General features: G+C 28.4%; 1 protein-coding gene across 1 annotated transcript; it reads left to right on the top strand.

Annotated features, from left to right (window-relative positions):
• The first annotated feature begins 1,637 nt into the window (after positions 1 to 1,637).
• Positions 1,638 to 7,885, top strand: LOC129911244 (serine protease grass-like). Its single transcript, XM_055988973.1, has 5 exons — positions 1,638 to 1,824; positions 6,467 to 6,627; positions 6,691 to 7,040; positions 7,102 to 7,295; positions 7,352 to 7,885. The coding sequence occupies exons 1-5, from the start codon at positions 1,746 to 1,748 to the stop codon at positions 7,750 to 7,752; spliced, it is 1,185 nt and encodes a 394-aa protein (XP_055844948.1). The 5' UTR covers positions 1,638 to 1,745; the 3' UTR covers positions 7,753 to 7,885.
• Positions 7,886 to 18,426: the final 10,541 nt, after the last annotated feature.

The following is an 18,426-nucleotide window of genomic DNA, read 5'->3' as shown; positions in this document are numbered from 1 at the left end:
AAAAATAAAAATAAAAATAAAAATAAAAATAAAAATAAAAATAAAAATAAAAATAAAAAATAAAAATAAAATAAAATAAAATAAAATAAAATAAAATAAAATAAAATAAAATAAAATAAAATAAAATAAAATAAAATAAAATAAAATAAAATAAAATAAAATAAAATAAAATTAAATAAAAAAAAAATAAAATGATGTATATTAATCTGTACTCTCGTTCTTAGATTGAGAATTGAGAAGGCATAGATTTCTTTTTTAACCGAATTCCAAAAAGGAGGAGGTATTCAATTCTGTATTTTTTTTTTCAATTTCGTTTATTTTTGAGCCATGGAAGTTGGTTTTTTTTTTTTTTTTTTTTTTTTATAAAAATGATTATTATTTTTTATTGGAAATAATTTAACGATATCACAATTTTAAATAGAATAAAATGTCTGTTGATTTCTTCTTTTATTATTATTTGTTTTATTAAGTTTTTTTTTTTTTCAATGATGCCAAATTTAACGACTCATAAGTTTGATTTGAAGAACAGATTGAATTAATCATGCATTTTTCCCACTCTTTGCGCAAATCCAGTTAGCCCAGTAGTCTGGTTTTGTGTGATTAAGCGTTAGCAAACATTTCTTTGGTATTTTTGTATGTATTTTTATTTCAACCTGACGTGACACAACATCAATATCACCCGCTCTTTCTTTGTCATTAATCTTGGGGGATTTTTCGCATGCTGCCACCTGCCAATTACCTTCACGAAAGAATAACTGTATAAGTACCTGCTACTATAAACACAGACAAAAAAAACTTGGGATTTTTTTCCTGGTACAATTTGAATGGGTTGAGCTATACTCGTAGCATTAGCATTTACTACGAAAATTTAGAAGTTGAATTAATTTAAATCAGTGGAGTTAGAGTAGACAAGTATAGGCCTTTGGCCACAATACTCATCAATGCACTTTAATAGAATTAGCAAAAATAATCAAAAACTGGTTTGTGAATCTTGATTATGTTAAGCATTCGTTAAACCATGGAAACAAAAATAACTACATTATTTTTGTTTTTGAAGATCTCACCGTCTTATCATTAGCTTAGTTTATACTTCGTGCATTTTATAGGGTAAATTGAGTATATTCAAATATTCTAACATAGAGATGTCCATCAAAAGGAAATATAAATTAATTTCTGAAAATCACTGGACCACCAGGCATAACAAAATATGGATTCCTTTTTACCCGACGGGGTTCACTTGTTCCATCATAATTTCTAACTTATTAGTCGTATCCTTACAAGCGAAGTATCATTTGAAGCGTGTTGCTTGTCCACTGGTTAATGAATATGTGACGTCTCATTAAATTGAATATAACGCCCTCTAGATTCAAAAGTTTTCTCTAAACACTTTATCAGGAATTTAAAACCCCAAAATAATTTAAGTAAGAAACTAATTTTAATAAAAAAAAATAAAACCCAACAACTCTTAAATCATGCTCTTAAAAATATTATAGGGTATCAATTAAGAAATGCTGTAAATTTCAGTCTTCGTAATTTATATTGAGAGATAAGCTTGTGGAATTCCCATCATCGAATCGCGTCGAGAAGAAACAAGTTTTCAATCTAAAAACGTGCGCGTTGTTAAAGATTGTTTACTTAAATGTTCATCAGTCTCATTCCGAATCGCAATCTTTGAAGTTCGAGTTCTCAGCCAGTGTCATTGCAAAGATTATTTTCTTAACCTACAGAAGTTTATTACCTATACAATGTCAGGGATAAGAAATGCATATATTTTGTTGGTATTTACATTGACGGTCATTTTTGCAGTTGATAGAACTTATGGACGTAAGTTTTAATTAAAAAAAAAGTTAATGAAAAAAAGCGGTTTGTGCGTATGAATGCATTAAGTGACATTTAAAAAATTATATTTTCTAATTATTGTTGTTAATTTGTGTAGACTTTTATATTAATCAAAAAGATTATTAGAGAATTTTTTTGGTTTGTGGAGAAATTTAAAACTTTATCAGATGTATTTTTGCAATCAAGACCTTGACATGGTCAGCAAGTTTAATTTTTTGAAATAAATTGTGTTAATTCTATTATTTATTAAAAATATTAGAACAACAAAAATAAATTTGTGCTTGTCTGAATACAAAATAATATCCCTTAAATGCTTAAATTTGAGTCCATATTTTTGTGTTTTTAAGTTAAAGAATTCTTTTTGAAAATGTAAAGGCTTTTGCATCTAAAAAGATGAAATCAATTTTTTGAATTATAACTTGTTGCTGTACTTGTTGATTGAAGTCGAGTTATGATGGGTATATTTTTGTTTAGTGTGAAAAAAAGCTTATTTCTATTAGTTGTTCATAATATTTCAGAAGTGACTTGTTCACATCAAACTTGTTATCATTGGGTCGTCAAATGAAACGACTTAAATATTATTATAATAATATTTTTGCAAGTGAAAATGTTTTATGCAGATGATTTTTGTTTTTTCTTGAGTGAAAATTGAATTGTGAAAAGTGAATTTCAGATTGGAATACGAGTAGCTATAATATTAAGTCGAAATCGTTTTTTTTGTTTAGCAAACTCTTGCCTTATTATTTTGCAAACTGTACAAGTATTGGCTAACAAAATAAAATACTATTGTAGTCAGTGGCGTATCCAGAAAAAATTTTGGAGGGGGCTGGAAAATTTTACTAAAATTTTTTAGAGGGTAAATTTGCGAAAAAATTTTCATTTCTTTTTATTAATCTTTGATCGAGAGTTAAACGCTGTGCTGCGGTACTGAAAGTTGTATAGTAGCATTTTACTGCTCTCGACAGCTTCGTACTACTCTCTCCTCCTTTCACATCCAAAGTCGTGTTTCATCAAAGTTCTTGTGTCCCAAACATTTTACACAAACAGCAAGGAGTTGAGTCATCCTTAAAAAAAAAATACTTTATTTCGTTCTAACTTTGTCATGTGCTGACAAACTGTTTACAGATTTATCCCTATCACGTCAAGAGTTTTTGAGCTATACTCTTCAATATTTTCGTTATATACGCCCATGTTCCACAATTCGATCGACAGTGAATTCAAATGACTTTTCAATTTCACGTGAAATGAAATACATATCAATATTCTTCATTTCGATCGGTTTCGAAAACTTCGAAATTGCTTTTAACTGTCAAAACTGAAGGATCTTCCATTTTTAATTTTGTTTCTAAAGTGAAATTACTGCAATTGCAGATTCATTGAAAAAGGCCCAAAATTCACGAACAGTAACATAGTGAATTGAATTCGATCAGAAAATCTAAATGAGTGAAAAAATGCAGAACGCCTATTTCACTTTCGGCAAGTGAATACGCAAAAAGTGAAATGCAGAACGTGAAAGTCTCAAAAATTAATTTTGAATGAAATTCTTTTTGATGTTTAATCCCAAATATATATGTATGTTTTTTCGTAATATGTTGCTGTTTCGTTCCAATTCGGAAGCGCAAACTGCAATTTACTTAAAGAAACCTGTTGGCCACTTAGATTTTGAGATATCAAAAATTTCTATTTCCAATTTCTTTGAGAAAAATATTATTAAAAAAAAATGTAAATATACCTACTCAAATACGGCGTTTTGAGATTGAATAAGAAGTTTTGCAATAGGGGTATTCACGATCCGGTGTAACAAAAAGGTGTAAAAATGCAAAATTTTGTTTTCTACTACTACAACTACAATAGACAAATTTTGCGCCATTGTATTTTATTTTTGCAATAGTGTTGGGGTAAAGCAAAAGTGTAAATGTGTAAAAAAATTTTAGTCTGTATATTTGGTTTTAAGTTTAATTAAATTTTACGAAACTCACCGCGTATTGTGAGTTTCGTAAAATTTAATTAAACTCAAAATGATTAATACCCGCGAAAAGCATAACTTAAAATCGTGTATATTTGGTTGTTTTATTTAAAGAAAATGTTACACTTTTGCACTTTTACAAAGATACAAGACCATTTGCATCGAATAGTGAATACCCCTAATAATTTAACAGTGATGGATTGGAAGTCAAAATACTAAAAAAATGATCTAAAGAATTCTATATTGGACTAAAATCCGAAAAACAAAAATTATCCCAACCCTCATCGTCAGCTTAGGCTCTTACTCAAACAAACCCAAATAGTTGTTTCAGAATTTGGAGGGGGCTCCAGCATCTGTGCTGCCTCTAAATCTCTAAGATTTACGAACAAGTTTCAGTTAATCATGTAAATTATGATGAAATCAGCTCAATAAAAACATGATCTTGAAGGCTTGGGGGGGGGGGGGGCTTGAGCCCCCTGAGCCCCCCCCCTCAATACGCCACTGATTGTAGTTCTTTAAATTATCTAAAATTAAAAAAAAAAATAATTTTAAATTGTAGATAATTTAAAGGACTACAATAGTATTTTATTTTGTTAGCCAATACTTGTAGCGTTTGCAAAATAATAAGGCAAGAGTTTGCTTAGCAAAAAACCGATTTCGACTTTTATTTTTTATTTGTTTAAACAAAAATAATATGCACCAAATCGATAGAAAATGTTGTAACGAACTATGAATAGCTTTACGTTTTGCCGTAAGCGTAGGACATCCTGAAGCCGAGTTATTGTCAAAAAACGATATTTTTGGGTGTTTTCGCACCGGTTTTGCTTACTCGGCCATCTTTGGTGATAAAGAGTTGATTTTTTCTTTAAAATGAAGGAAATTAAGAGGGCTACAAAATAGGTTGGGAAAATGTTAATCATAATATGTAGGTATAAAGCTATGATTACACGGTCAACGAAATCGGTCAACGCGTTGACTCTCTGACGTCAAGAAAAAATCCATATTCTCTCTGTCATCTCACCGTCAACGTTCACAATGTCAATGCTTAAAACATTGACTATCACACGATTGACACTATTACGTCAATATTGTCCTAAATTACGTTGACGCGCAGGTGTGTCAACGTGACGTTTACTTAGCAGTGTCAACGCGTTGACTCGCAAAACTATGTTGATCACACTGTTTGACACAAAGCAAAAATTTAAATTTTCCAAAAATATTTTGAAAAAAAAGCGGAGAAAATGAGATTTGAAAAAAGTTCTCATAGAAAAATTAAACAAAAATTAGTTTGACATGGTTGCATTGAAATGTAAAAATTTCGAGATATACGCAATGCACTTTTAAGATGAAAGTCTTAAATGATTGCAAGATTTTTGAACGAATATAAATGTAAAATTACCAAAGTTTTGTCGAAAAATTAGAAAAAAAAATTAAAAAAGTTTCGACATTTGATTTAAAAAAAAATCGAATAAAAATCAATATGGCCACCTTCAAACGCTTATAGCATAGGAACGCCGCACCCAATGTTAATGGTTATGGTCTTAAAATGTAGTTTGGAATATACAAATGGTTTTTGTTTTTTTGCAAAAAAAAAAAATGTTTGCATCCAACATGGATGCCATGGCCATACCGAAAAGTTTTTTTTTTTTGTAAAAAAAAATAACAAAAAGGTGAAATGAGAACCACCCTCCCTCCAAAACGGTACTCCATTCAAAAAATCGCCCTATAAAATATTTTCCCCATCCAACTTTCATCACATTTCTATACAAAAAACAATGTCAATCTGAAACGATGACACGTTATTAAATTCTGCGGCGTCAACGCTGGGACATTGCGATGACACCCAGTCCTAAAACCCTGTCAACGCGTCCCAATGGCAATGACAGAGAGATTACACGGTCATCGAAAATAGAAAATGCAATATCCCAAAAAATATATTTTTGTGAATAACTCAAATGACGCTTTAACTGGACTAGTTAGATTTTTTGCTTTTTTTGAAAATTGATTGGCTTTAAAAAATTCTAGCTCTTTTTGTAGACGTCGAACAGTCATGAAGAATATATTTAAAGCTTAAACAATAACCTTAAATTATTATATGGTTTCATATACAAAAAAAAAAAATGGGTTTAAAGGTGATGGAAGAAAAAAAGTTAAATTTTTTTCGATTTTTTTTTTTTTTTGTTAATTGTACATATATGATTTTTTTTTTAATTTTATCTTTACGACTACTTCATTCCCAGAAAATACTTTTGAATATTTACATTCTACTATAGAAAAAGCAAAAGTCAAATATTTTAATATTTTAAGTTCTAAAAATACTACTGACTTTTCACATGAACGATAACAATTTCTTGAAAAATCAAAAAATTTACTGTAACTTTTTGGCGTCTTAGCCGAAATTGCTCAAACTAACAGACGTGATCGATCATACCAATAGGCACTTATTTTATATTGCAAGTGATGCCAATTTAACTTTTTTTCATACAACATAGTGCAAAAACGGTCTTGCCCCCATAGACTGTTTTGCTCCCACTTCCCCTATTATTTATTTATATGAAACGTTGGTATTGTTAGTACGAAAGCTTATCCCTAATAGTTCTAACGAAATCCTTTATATGAATTTTTTTATTTTAACTAATATCTGAAATGTTCTTCTTGCAGAAGGAGGCCCCTGCACAACCCTTCGTGATGAACCTGGCGTTTGTGTCCCAATATTGACCTGTTGGACAATTACAGAGCTTTTCAGAATATCTCCAAGACCTTTGCCACCTTCAGTGAACAATCAAGTACGACAATCCTACTGTGGGACATTCAGAAATATTGTAAGTAAAAAACTTCATGATAAACCCATCGATTACTACAGATTCAATTCAAAATATTTCTAGCATCATGTTTGTTGTGATCCAAAACGTGTTACTGGTGGAGAAACAACCACAACCACAACTCCATCTCCAGTCACTACTCCCAAAAAGTCCATCATACGATCAGGCATTGAAAAATCGGAAGACGATGTCCGAGCTGGAATAGCCATGTTACAAACACAAAAAAACTGCGGAAAAAGTGATGCTGATCGAATTGCTAATGGAGAAAATGCCAATCTCTCCGAATTCCCATGGATGGCCTTGTTAATATATACTGATGGTATTGTCAGAACGGAAGACTGTGGAGGAACTTTGATCCATGAAAGATATGTTCTAACTGCAGCTCATTGTATCCGAGCTCGAGGAAAAAGACTGTAAGAGTTTTAAATTTTATTTTTCATCTGTGACATAATTGATAGTATAATTTAATTTCAGGGTAAGTGTGCGCTTGGGTGAACACGATACCCAATCTGATGTAGATTGTGAAGGCGAGGGTGATAAAAGGAAATGTGCTCCGCCAACACAAGAAATTGACGTTGAGGAGGCTATTTATCATAAAGACTATAATCCCGCCAGGTTCTCCGATGATATGGGATTGCTGCGACTTGTCAGCAATGCTGTGATTAGAAGTAAGATTTGAAGACAGCAAAAAATTGTAAATATTCTAAACGTTTTTTTTTTTTAGCCAATGTTAGACCGGTTTGTCTGCCAATAACGCAGAAATCAAGACAGTATCAATTAAGTCACATGATTATATCTGGATGGGGTCGTATTGAAAATGGAACTAAAGCTACTATTCTACAAAAAGCTACTATACCTATGAAAACCATCGAGTATTGTCAACAAATCCACACATTAGTAAGGTTTACCCAGAAACAATTATGCGCTGGTGCAGAAAATGAAATCGATACTTGCAAAGGCGATTCAGGTGGACCACTATTCTATATTGCACCATACAATTTTGGTGTACGGTATATCCAGTATGGTGTTGTTTCAGCTGGTAGCGTAGTATGTGGGTCTGATAATCCTGGAATTTATGCTAGAGTTGAGGCGTATTTGCCCTGGATTGCTAGCAATTTAACATAAAATTAAGTATTTTCTGTGAAAGTTTTTGAAAGTCCTACAAAAAAAAAAAAAACCACTACTTTAGTCTGTAATTAGGTTTCTTTTTAAATTGTTTATGTTAAGAATGTTTTGATAAACTTTAAAGAAATAAAAATCAGTCGTATTTATTAAAAGATTTTAAATTTTAAAGTTTCGTTACACAGACTATTTACAAAAAAACTCATATAATAAAAAATTTCATAAAAAAAACTGAAAAATGATTTTTCAAAATTGTTATTTGAAAAAAAAAACTCCACACCTGAATATTGATTTTCCAGTTTGGAATTTTTTTCATACAGGTACCCGTTCCTTTAAGCAATACCCTCTCTGTGTGGTCAAGATTTTATTAGTAGGGTGTGTCAAAATGCAAAAGTATGGAATTTTCAAATGTAATAGCTTTCAAAAGTTGCATTGATTATTAAAATTAAATCCTGCGTTTACAAAATATAGGAAGTAATCGAAGAAATTTGAATTTTTAGAGGTTTTTGAAACATACGTTTTTTTTTTTAATGCGCCGTTTGGATACAAAAAAAAAATATATTAAATATTTTTTTAAGCTTATATTTGTTGGAATTGAACATTTAGTAAAGAAGCTGCGAAATAATAAGTGAAAGAAAAAAAAATCATTTTTTCATATAAAATCGTTTTTTTTTTTTTTTTCTTAACAACTTCAACCGATTTGAGCGAGCCAAAGACGAACGATATTATAATTTTTTTTACATAGGTATTATTAAATCTCACTACACTATTAAATTTGAAAATTAGAGTACTTTTTTTTGCCATACAAAAGTGACACACCCTATTTATTAATTCTAACATTTCTCAAATTCAAAACTGATATCAGTCCGTCGTGATTGATTATTTTGATCAACTCAAGTTGCTACATTAGGTGCAAAAGTGGTATTTAACAAAAGTATTAATAACTTTGTATTTATAGCGATGTAGAGAAAAGTTGAACAGCAGAGTTGTAAAGAATTTTAAGGTAAACAATCTTTTCTAGGACGTTTTTTTTTAAGATCTGATAAAAAGTGTTCACAATAAAAACAAAAAACTTTTTTTTTACTTTTTTGACTTGTAACTTTTTTAATATTCAGTATATCGAACAAAAGCACTTTACACAAAAGACGTGAAATTCAATTGTCTATGTTAACTATTACCAACTTTTACCTAGAATAAACAGGAGTCGAGATATTTAATAAAAACTAAAATTTAAGATGGCGGCCAAAAGGTGAGTTTCACGCAGTGGCGTACGTTGAGTCGCCGGGGCCCCGGGGTAAGACGAAATTTTGGGGCCACTTTGATATTTGGGGCCCCTTAGTTAAAAAAAAAAAAATTACGTATACGCCTTAGGTTTTTTTTTGTATGGCTTATTTATTTTTGATTTATTTTAATGTTTTAATATGTTCGTAATGCACTTTGCTATACTTACTTAAAATGGCTCTCATAAAAGTAGTTAACTCTTGTACTAGGGGCCCCCAAAATTAAATATTTAGAGACCCCTAAAATAAAAATTTTTTTAGCTTAGAATTGATAGTTCTTGGGGCCTCTTTTCTGAAGTAATAAATACATATTTTATTTTCCATCATTAGACATAATTTTTTTTATTTTGGGGCCCCTGAAAAATTATTTTTAGAGCCTCAAAATTAAGTGCTTAGAGGCCCCTAAAATATAATATAATTTTCTTGGAGCCAAGAATTAATAGGTATTGGGCCTCTGTTCTGAAGTAATATTCGGAATGCCATCAATAACGTAATGTTTTTACTTTGGGCCCTGATGTATTTATGTTGGGGCCCCTGAATTTATATTTAATTTTCCATTTGATTGTTTTGAACCACTTTTGAAGATCCTCAAATAATATTTTTTTGCTTTTTTGGGGCCCCTAATGTATTATTTGTGGTGGCAAAGATTTTTCAAGTAATTTTTTTTGGGGCCCTAAGATAAAATTATAGTTTTTTTCTTTTAAAAAAGCAGTTTATTTTTTTTTTTTGGGCCCCTGGGGTAACTTTTTTTAAAATCAATATACATATATTGTGTGGCTACCAATGAATTATACATTACACTGAATGACATAATTTGTCTCCCTGGTTACTTCGTAACTCAATTTATGCTAACAGTTTTTTTTCCCTGCATTGTCTCCAGTGGGGGCCCTGGGGTCGGTCGGGGGCCCCGGGGCACTACCCCGCTTGCCCCAAGGGAGTGTACGCCCCTGGTTTCACGAGTGCGAAAAATCAGTATTTAATATTCAGCCAACTCTCTATCGAATGAGATTACACATATTAAAACAAAATTTGAACAAAAATCATAAAAACGTTTTGAACAAAAAAATCACAAAAAAAAATGTTTTTTTTTTTTTAATTTTAAATTATTATTTTTTTTTTAATAAATTTTTAAATTAAGGTAGGTATCTGCAACATTTTTGTACGAAAAAAAAAACGGTTTATTGGTTAACGAGAAAGTCAAAAACCAAGAAAACGGTGCCATGACAGGTTCTGTTAATTAAGGTTCAAAAAGTATTTGTTTTATTTCAAAAGTAGGATCTTATGTGCCACAGTTATGTATATATTTATTAGAACCGTTAGATCCATTTTTGAGAAAATAACTTTTTACTTGCGATATAGGTACTATATATCAAGTTATGCATTCGTACGTACATGACATTACGATGGTAGACAATGCCAAAAAAGTGGGTCCCGGAAGTTCTTCTGTCTGTCAGTCTGTCAGTCTGTATGTCTGTATAAGGAGCTACAGCCTAAACGGATGGACCGATTAATGTCAAACTTTGTATGTAGCGTTATTTGGCGACTTTCCAGAGGGGTTTTTGGAATTAATTTTTTTGGACCAAAAATAACGGTACTTGTCATATACCGATTTAAGTAAAATTAAAATATCTCGAAAACGGCTCTAACGATTTTGTTCAAAAAATTCAAATATTAGTTTTAAGCTAAGTTCTAGCTTTCAGTGAAAAAAAAATTTTTTGAAAATCATTATTAACGGTACCTGCCATAGAACGGTTTTTTTTCAAATCCGATTATCTCCGAAAGTCTTATTCGATTTCAACGAAACTTTTTGTGAAGAAGCATTTATATAATTTAAATATAAACCAAAAATAAAATTTCCAAAAAAAAAATTTAAAAAAAAATCAAAATTTGAAAAATCAAATTTTCGAAAACGTTACATTGAATTTTTTTGAAATTTTGTTTTAAGATGTTGATTAGTGATTTCTACAAAATGGCATACCAATTTTATTTTAAAACTTTTTGTCCAAAAAATTATTTATAAAAAATTACATAGTTTTTTTAAAAACGGCTCTAACGATTTTGAAATTTTTTTTTCTAAAAATGCATGTTAATATATCAATCAAAACTGCATACTTGTTTTGGAGGGCAATTTAATTTTAGATTTTATTTTATTTTTTTTAAAAACGAATTTTTACGAATTTCTTTTTTCCAAATTTCTACGTAAAGTCTTAAAAATTTAAGCAACTTTAACTCTAAGAGCAAGTTCGTGCGACCCAGTCGTCGTCATCATAATATGGCAAATACCGTTAATTCTGGTCCTATAAAAAATTTCAATTTCTCCACTACTAGACCCATACCCTTTAACTATAATGTTTGAAGTTGTAGCTCTATATAAAATCAGACAAACAGATAAATATACAGATATTTTATTTTTTCAAAGTTTTAATTTATATTTAACCTATAGATATAAATGATTTTGTTAAAAAAAAAAAATACGTTGAAAATAAATCAGTTGTTTTTAATAGTTTTTGAAATTGAATCATATTAGTTGTTTTAAAAAAATTCAGAAAAAATCCTTGATTTAAGACTAACATTTGAATTTTTTTAACAAAATTCGTTTATAAAAACTGTACGATTAGTTTTGATGGTAAAAAAAAACCATACTGATGTTATGTTCATTAATCATCGAGAACACAATAGATACAAATTATTGGATTTTTCGTCTACTGTGGCACTGTGGGGCCCCTTACCATTATTAGGTACTTGAATAAATTATACGTATTAGGCCCCAGAAAAATTAGATGGATTCTTTAAAAGCGAAAAATCCACATCCACACTCTAAGACAGCCCCCCAGGCGATCTTTTGAGGAATTTAACATCTCAGGGGCCAAGAAAATCATTAGGATGTGTTGATAGTAAACAAATACTAGGGGTATTCTATTCATGAAACAGCGTAAACTTTACCACATCACAAAATGGAAAAGTTTTCCATACATGTTTTATGAACGCCCCTAAAATTAACTTGGGTAAATATGGTCGACAGGGATTTATTTGCTGCCAATTTGAAGCTAAAAGGAGAAACTTAAAAAAAAATATTCAAAAATATTTTTGAATATTTTTGTTTTCTTAACCTTAAAATTTTGTTACCGTTCAACAAAATAGGATTATTAATAATAAATAAAATTAATCGTTTGTTGTTGTTTACGGCATAAAATGTTTACTTAGTAAAATATTGAGTAGCAATGAAACACGGTTTGTATTAGTGTTTTTGTAAGAGGTGGATATTTATGAAAAGTGATCGTATTGAGATGAAATAAAATGCGTTCGAAATATTGACATACTCGTATTAGGATTTAACTATAAGAAATAATTTTGAGTTCAAAAACTCAAATAAATTGATTTGACACTTTTAAAAATTAAATAAAATGCACGACTGGGTCGCACGAACTTGCTCTTAGAGTTCAAGTTGCTTAAATTTTTAAGACTTTTTATATAGAAATTTGGAAAATGTAGGTACATATATAAAAACAAAAAAAAAAAAACAATTAAATTAAAACAAAATTTGAAATCAAATTGCCCTCCAAACAAGTATGCAGTTTTATTTGATATCTAAAGGTGTATTTTTGATATCTAAAGGTGTATTTTTAGAAAAAAAAATTTCAAAATCGTTAGAGCCGTTTTTTAAAAAACTATTTTTTTATAACTAAATTTTTGGAAAAAAAGTTAAAAAAAAAACATCTTAAAACAAAATTTCAAATCCAATGTCCCGTTTTCGAAAATTTGATTTTTCAAAAAAAAATTTTCAAATTTTTTTTAAAAATCCAAAAATTATTTTTTTCAAAATTTTATTTTTGGCTTAATTAATTTTTTAACATATTCCAATTTTACTTAAATCGGTATATGACATGTACCTTTATTTTTGGTCCAAAAAAATTAATTCCAAAATGAAATAAATATTCGCGCGAATTTTTATTTCCACACCTCAAATTTTTTTCAGCTTCGCGTTTGGGTTGTGCAAATTAAAGAGATTCGAATCTGAGAAAAAAATTTTTCCGCTTCGCGTTTATCGAGTTATAACACAAGCATATCTTTGGAACAAACATTAAACTGGCAAAATATTGTCTTTGAAGTTTGAGTTCTATTTTTTTTTCTTTGGCAAACTGAAGTAAGACAAATTTTATATAAAACTTATTCTTTGAAAAGTTGGAATGATATAAAAATCATAATAGTGTTATTTCGCTTTAATAAACAGAAGCGAATCACATTTGTTTTTTTTTTTTTCTAAAAATAAATTGACGTGATAGAGAAATAAAGCCAAATGTTGAAAAATGGCTTTATTTGTCTTTTGAAAATTATTATTATGCCAATTCTCGAAAGACTTCCTTATTTCAATTGGGCGTATTTCATGGTACCAAAAAATAATCTTATGGATTACTTAGTACCTATATGAACATTTATAGTAAAAATATGTATATAAAATAGTTTTTACTTTATTCGGGACTTATGTCCCATTTTTGCCTAAAAAATTCAGAACTTCTGTCTCAGTAGGGTGGGACAAAATTCCCGAATTGGATTCGGGACTTATGACCCAGTAAAGTGGGACATTAGTCCCGAAAAAAAAAAATTCGGGACTTGTGTCCCGGGGACTTATGTCCCTGCGTACGTAAAACGTACGAAAGTTTCAAATCTCCTTTGGGTATCTCTGGTGAATCCCCTCTTGTTTTTTTTTTCTTTCTAACAAGCGAAATATGTGATAACATTATATTATTATGTTTTGAAAAAATGCAAAAAAAGGAAACAAAAGCAAAACAGTAAATTTTGGCAAATTGGGATTTTTATTTGTTTAATTTAGAAATGAATGCTGATAAGAAAAATAAGAGAAATGATGGCCAAGCAAACCCAACAACTAATCCAAAGATGCGGAATACACTTACGGCAAATAACTTTCTGTCACTCTTCATCGTAAGCAATCTATTAAAATATTATTAAAACAATGGGATTCTTTCATTTTGTATCTCAAAAAATTAATATGTTGCAAAATGGAAATATCAGCATCATTTCAATGACACTTTTAAAATTTAATGAGTAAAAAATGGGCATTTAGTTTATAAGGGTGTTTTTTTAAACACGCTCGTTAAATTTAAAAGTGCTGCGTACGTAAAACGTACGAAAGTTTCAAATCTCCTTTGGGTATCTCTGGTGGATCCCCTCTTGTTTTTTTTTTCTTTCTAACAAGCGAAATATGTGATAACATTATATTATTATGTTTTGAAAAAATGCAAAAAAAGGAAACAAAAGCAAAACAGTAAATTTTGGCAAATTGGGATTTTTATTTGTTTAATTTAGAAATGAATGCTGATAAGAAAAATAAGAGAAATGATGGCCAAGCAAACCCAACAACTAATCCAAAGATGCGGAATACACTTACGGCAAATAACTTTCTGTCACTCTTCATCGTAAGCAATCTATTAAAATATTATTAAAACAATGGGATTCTTTCATTTTGTATCTCAAAAAATTAATATGTTGCAAAATGGAAATATCAGCATCATTTCAATGACACTTTTAAAATTTAATGAGTAAAAAATGGGCATTTAGTTTATAAGGGTGTTTTTTTAAACACGCTCGTTAAATTTAAAAGTGCTTGTGAAACCAAAAATACTCATTTTAAGATTTCAAAGCCTATTAAATTTTTTTAAGTTTAAGTTTTAAGTGAAGTCGGCCATAAATCTCTTACTCTTGTTAATAAAAATATCTACTTGTTAATCCTTTTGACATTTGTTTTTCAAAAAGTAAATTTTCATACTCCAACGCAGCAAAAAAAATATAATATCATTTTTTTTTTTTGAAATTTAAAGAACCATGTTTAAAAAAAATAGCTTTTTATAAATAAAAAAATTCTAACTTTTTAAAAAAGAAATAAATAAATGCCATTCTTAAGAAATGACTTTTTGTGCACTAAATTATTAAGTCTATCAAATTAATGAGAGTTGGGGGAGAATTCTCTCAGTAGGAAATAAAATTACAAAAGACTGCCAAAGAGTTTTGAACGAGTTGAACACCATTATAACAACACAATTTCATATTTTATGATTAATTCGATAAACATTAACACTTTTTTGTTATTCAATTTTGAAATCACTAGAATTTGAATTTTTACCTGATATGGGATATTTCTTATAATGTAAAAAAATTAATGAAATATATTTTTATATAATAAAACACCGTTTTAAATGATATTGATCATAAAACGAAGTATGCTATCTGATTTCTTATATGGAAAGTAGTTTTTAGAAAAAAAAAAAAAAAATGAAAATCGTTAGAGCAGTTTTTTTAAAAAAATATTTTTTGTATATAAAAATTTCTAACATTAAAAAAAAAAATAATGCTTCTTTGGAGAAATAATTAACTAACACTTAAAAACGAAGTTTTGAAATATTTCACTACCCGTTTTCAAAAAATTGATTTTTCAAAAAAGAAATTATGAAATATTTTTTAAAAATCGAAAAATGTTTTTTTTTTATTATTTTATAATACTATGGTTACTTAAACGCTTTTGTGTTAAAAATTTCTTTGAAATCGGATGAGTTGTGTACGAGATATTCAGAAACAAAAAACAAAAAACCGTTCTATGGCAGGATTTGATTTTCTCTGCACAAGCAATACAAAAATGGCATTTGTCCAGCGTTTGGTGTATCATACTTTAATTGATGCTAACAAATTGTTCCGCTGAAATATAATTTTCTCAATTAAAGCGTTTAAAAAGTCCTTGTCGAAAGGCTTGATGCACTATCTTTGCTTTGCAATGATAGCGCTTTGCTTCACGAAATAAGTTTTGATGAAAAACCGCAACTATAAGTAGTAGAGTAACTAAAGCAAATTATTAGGGAACCCGGCCGAACAGCTCTGATTTTGACGATTTTTTTTTTCAAACGTAGGTAATTAAAAATACTTTAAAGTCTATAGATTAATAATTGCCGGTGTTGCCGAATTGTTTTTTAAAATTAAAATTAATTTTTTTTTTTAACAAAACCATTTTTTTTGCTTAAATTTCATAAAACAAATGATAGCAAAAGATTCTCTAGGTAATTTAAGGAAAATATATAAAAGGCAGTAAGGGACAATCTTCCATCGTTTAAGCGATAAATGCAATTTTCTAACATTCTGACCTCAAAAACAAAAAAATATTTTGAAAACAACGGCAACACCTACAATATTTTAAAATAGGTACATTTTTAAAAAGCCAGAAGCTCATTCTTATCTCTTAAATTTAAATCCACTAAATTTAATCAAGACTTTTTGAAAAAATGGTCCTCAAACTCAGAATTAAAAAAAAAAATGTTATTGGAAAAATTTAAAATGACATTTTTCCAAACTTTTTCTAATAAAATATGAATTTATTTAAAAAAAAATTTTTGGCCATAAATATTATCAGTTGAATTTCGAAGCAAAAAAGGTAAAATATATCACACTTTTGAAAAAAAAAAATGAAAAATTACTTCAATTTCAATGTTTTTTTTTTATTAAAACTGAATTTTTGCATTGAAATAATTAATTTTCTCAAAGACTGTGGTAAATAGGAACTAAATTTTTGCTATTTAACTTTCAACAGTAAGGGTTATTAAATGAATAAAAAATAATTTTATGTTTAGATGTTGAACTTTAAAAAAAAATAAGTTACATTTTTTTTTTCAAAACTTTTATTAAAAAAAGTTATTCGAAAATGAAATACTTTTTAATTTTTTTCATAAACCGTAATAAATATTGACATTTCCTTTTATAATTTGAAATCATAATAATTGCGGCCAAAAAAATTTGAAAATAAATGCATTTTATATTACGACCAAGTTTAAAAAACGACATGTTAAAATTTTTTCAATAATTTTTTTTTTTTTTTTCAAAAATCTGAGTTCAATTACCATTCCTTCGAAAGCCCTTCATTCAATTAACTTAATTTTAATTTTATATATATGACTAAGCTTCTAGCTTTTAAAAAATGTATATTTGAATATTGTAGGTGTTGCCGTTGTGTTCAAATATTTTTTTTTGTGTTTGAAGTCAATTAATAAGAAAATTGCATCTATCGCTTGAGCTATGGAAGATTGTCCCTCACTCCCATATATTTTTTTTCCTTGAATTTCCTAGACAATCTTTTGGCATCAATTAATTTATGAAATTTAAGAAAAATTTTTGAACAAAATTTGTGTTTGTTCACAAAAATCTTCAATTAAATTTAAAAAATCAAAACGGCAACACCGGCATTTTTTAATCTATAGACTTTAAAGTATTTTTAATTACCGACGTTTGAAAAAAAGATCATCAAAATCCAAGCTGTTCGGCCGGGTTCCCTAATATTGCCTATTTTTAAGCTTTAGTTACTCCACTAAAGTGTTTAAAATTTTTTCATAAAAAAATAAAAAAAATAAAATAAAATATTTTTTTTTCTTACATTTTGCATCGAAAAACATATTTCAAACAAAATTTTTTTTTTGCAGGTGGCCATTGTGCAACAGTTATGAAAATGTTTAACTTCTTATGTGTTGAGTCAATTATTGTAGAAAATTAAAAAAGAAACTTATAAAATTCATTCATTCCTGGTTGTAGTGAACGAAAACGTAAGATGAGTCAATTTAAAATACACAAATTAAAACGAATTTTTATATTTTTGAATATACATATGTACATAATATTTAAAATTGCGTTTTAATTAAGAAATGGACTTAATTAAAGATAAGCACATAAGGTAATAAATAATCAATTAAAAAGTTCAACAAAACAACACATGGACAAATAGATATTCAGTTTGAACGATACACCGAAAAAAAAATTTGATAATAACAGCTATCAAATTAACATTTTTGAGTGACAAAAGTCGTCCAACCATTAAAATATCAATTTTAATATTTTATCATATCATTTTTACATTTAACTTTAAGTGGATAGTGAAAATTTCACTTTGACAATTAAAATATATAAATTTGACATTTTTTTTAAGTTTAAGTGGATAGTAAAAATTTCACTTTGACAATTAAAATATCAATTTTGACTAGATTTTACGTTTTAGTTTATTATAATGAAACCTATTTCTTTCTTTTTCTTTTATATTTTTTTTTATTATTTTAAGTATTTTCTTTCTTTTTTCAAAAAATTACTGAAAGTGAATATTCTTTACATAATAGGGGTGATATTATTTTTTCTATTACACTGGTCAACAAAATTTAATTTTTTTTTTGGTGTCGAGACTAAGATATACTTTTCTACAGGTTTTCGGTGTCCTGAACTTAAATCTGAAGTCAAAAATATCCTATCACCTCCCGTTTTTATTACTGTTAGAAAATGCAAAAAAAAAACGTTTTTTTTACCATGTCATTATTGTCATATTTTGTCATGCCATAATTTGAAGATTTTTTTTTTAATA

Source organism: Episyrphus balteatus, chromosome 2, assembly GCF_945859705.1.
Source record: "Episyrphus balteatus chromosome 2, idEpiBalt1.1, whole genome shotgun sequence".
Taxonomy (NCBI): domain Eukaryota; kingdom Metazoa; phylum Arthropoda; class Insecta; order Diptera; family Syrphidae; genus Episyrphus; species Episyrphus balteatus.
This window is presented reverse-complemented; position numbering and strand designations above follow the sequence as displayed.

What these genes read in the sequence shown, in the direction of transcription:
- LOC129911244 (XM_055988973.1), top strand. Translation starts at nt 1,746, where the DNA reads ATGTCAGGGATAAGAAATGCATATATTTTGTTGGTATTTACATTGACG. An exon ending in AGTTGATAGAACTTATGGAC is followed by an intron (nt 1,825 to 6,466) that starts GTAAGTTTTAAT and finishes TTCTTCTTGCAG; the next exon opens with AAGGAGGCCCCTGCACAACC. An exon ending in CGAGCTCGAGGAAAAAGACT is followed by an intron (nt 7,041 to 7,101) that starts GTAAGAGTTTTA and finishes ATTTAATTTCAG; the next exon opens with GGTAAGTGTGCGCTTGGGTG.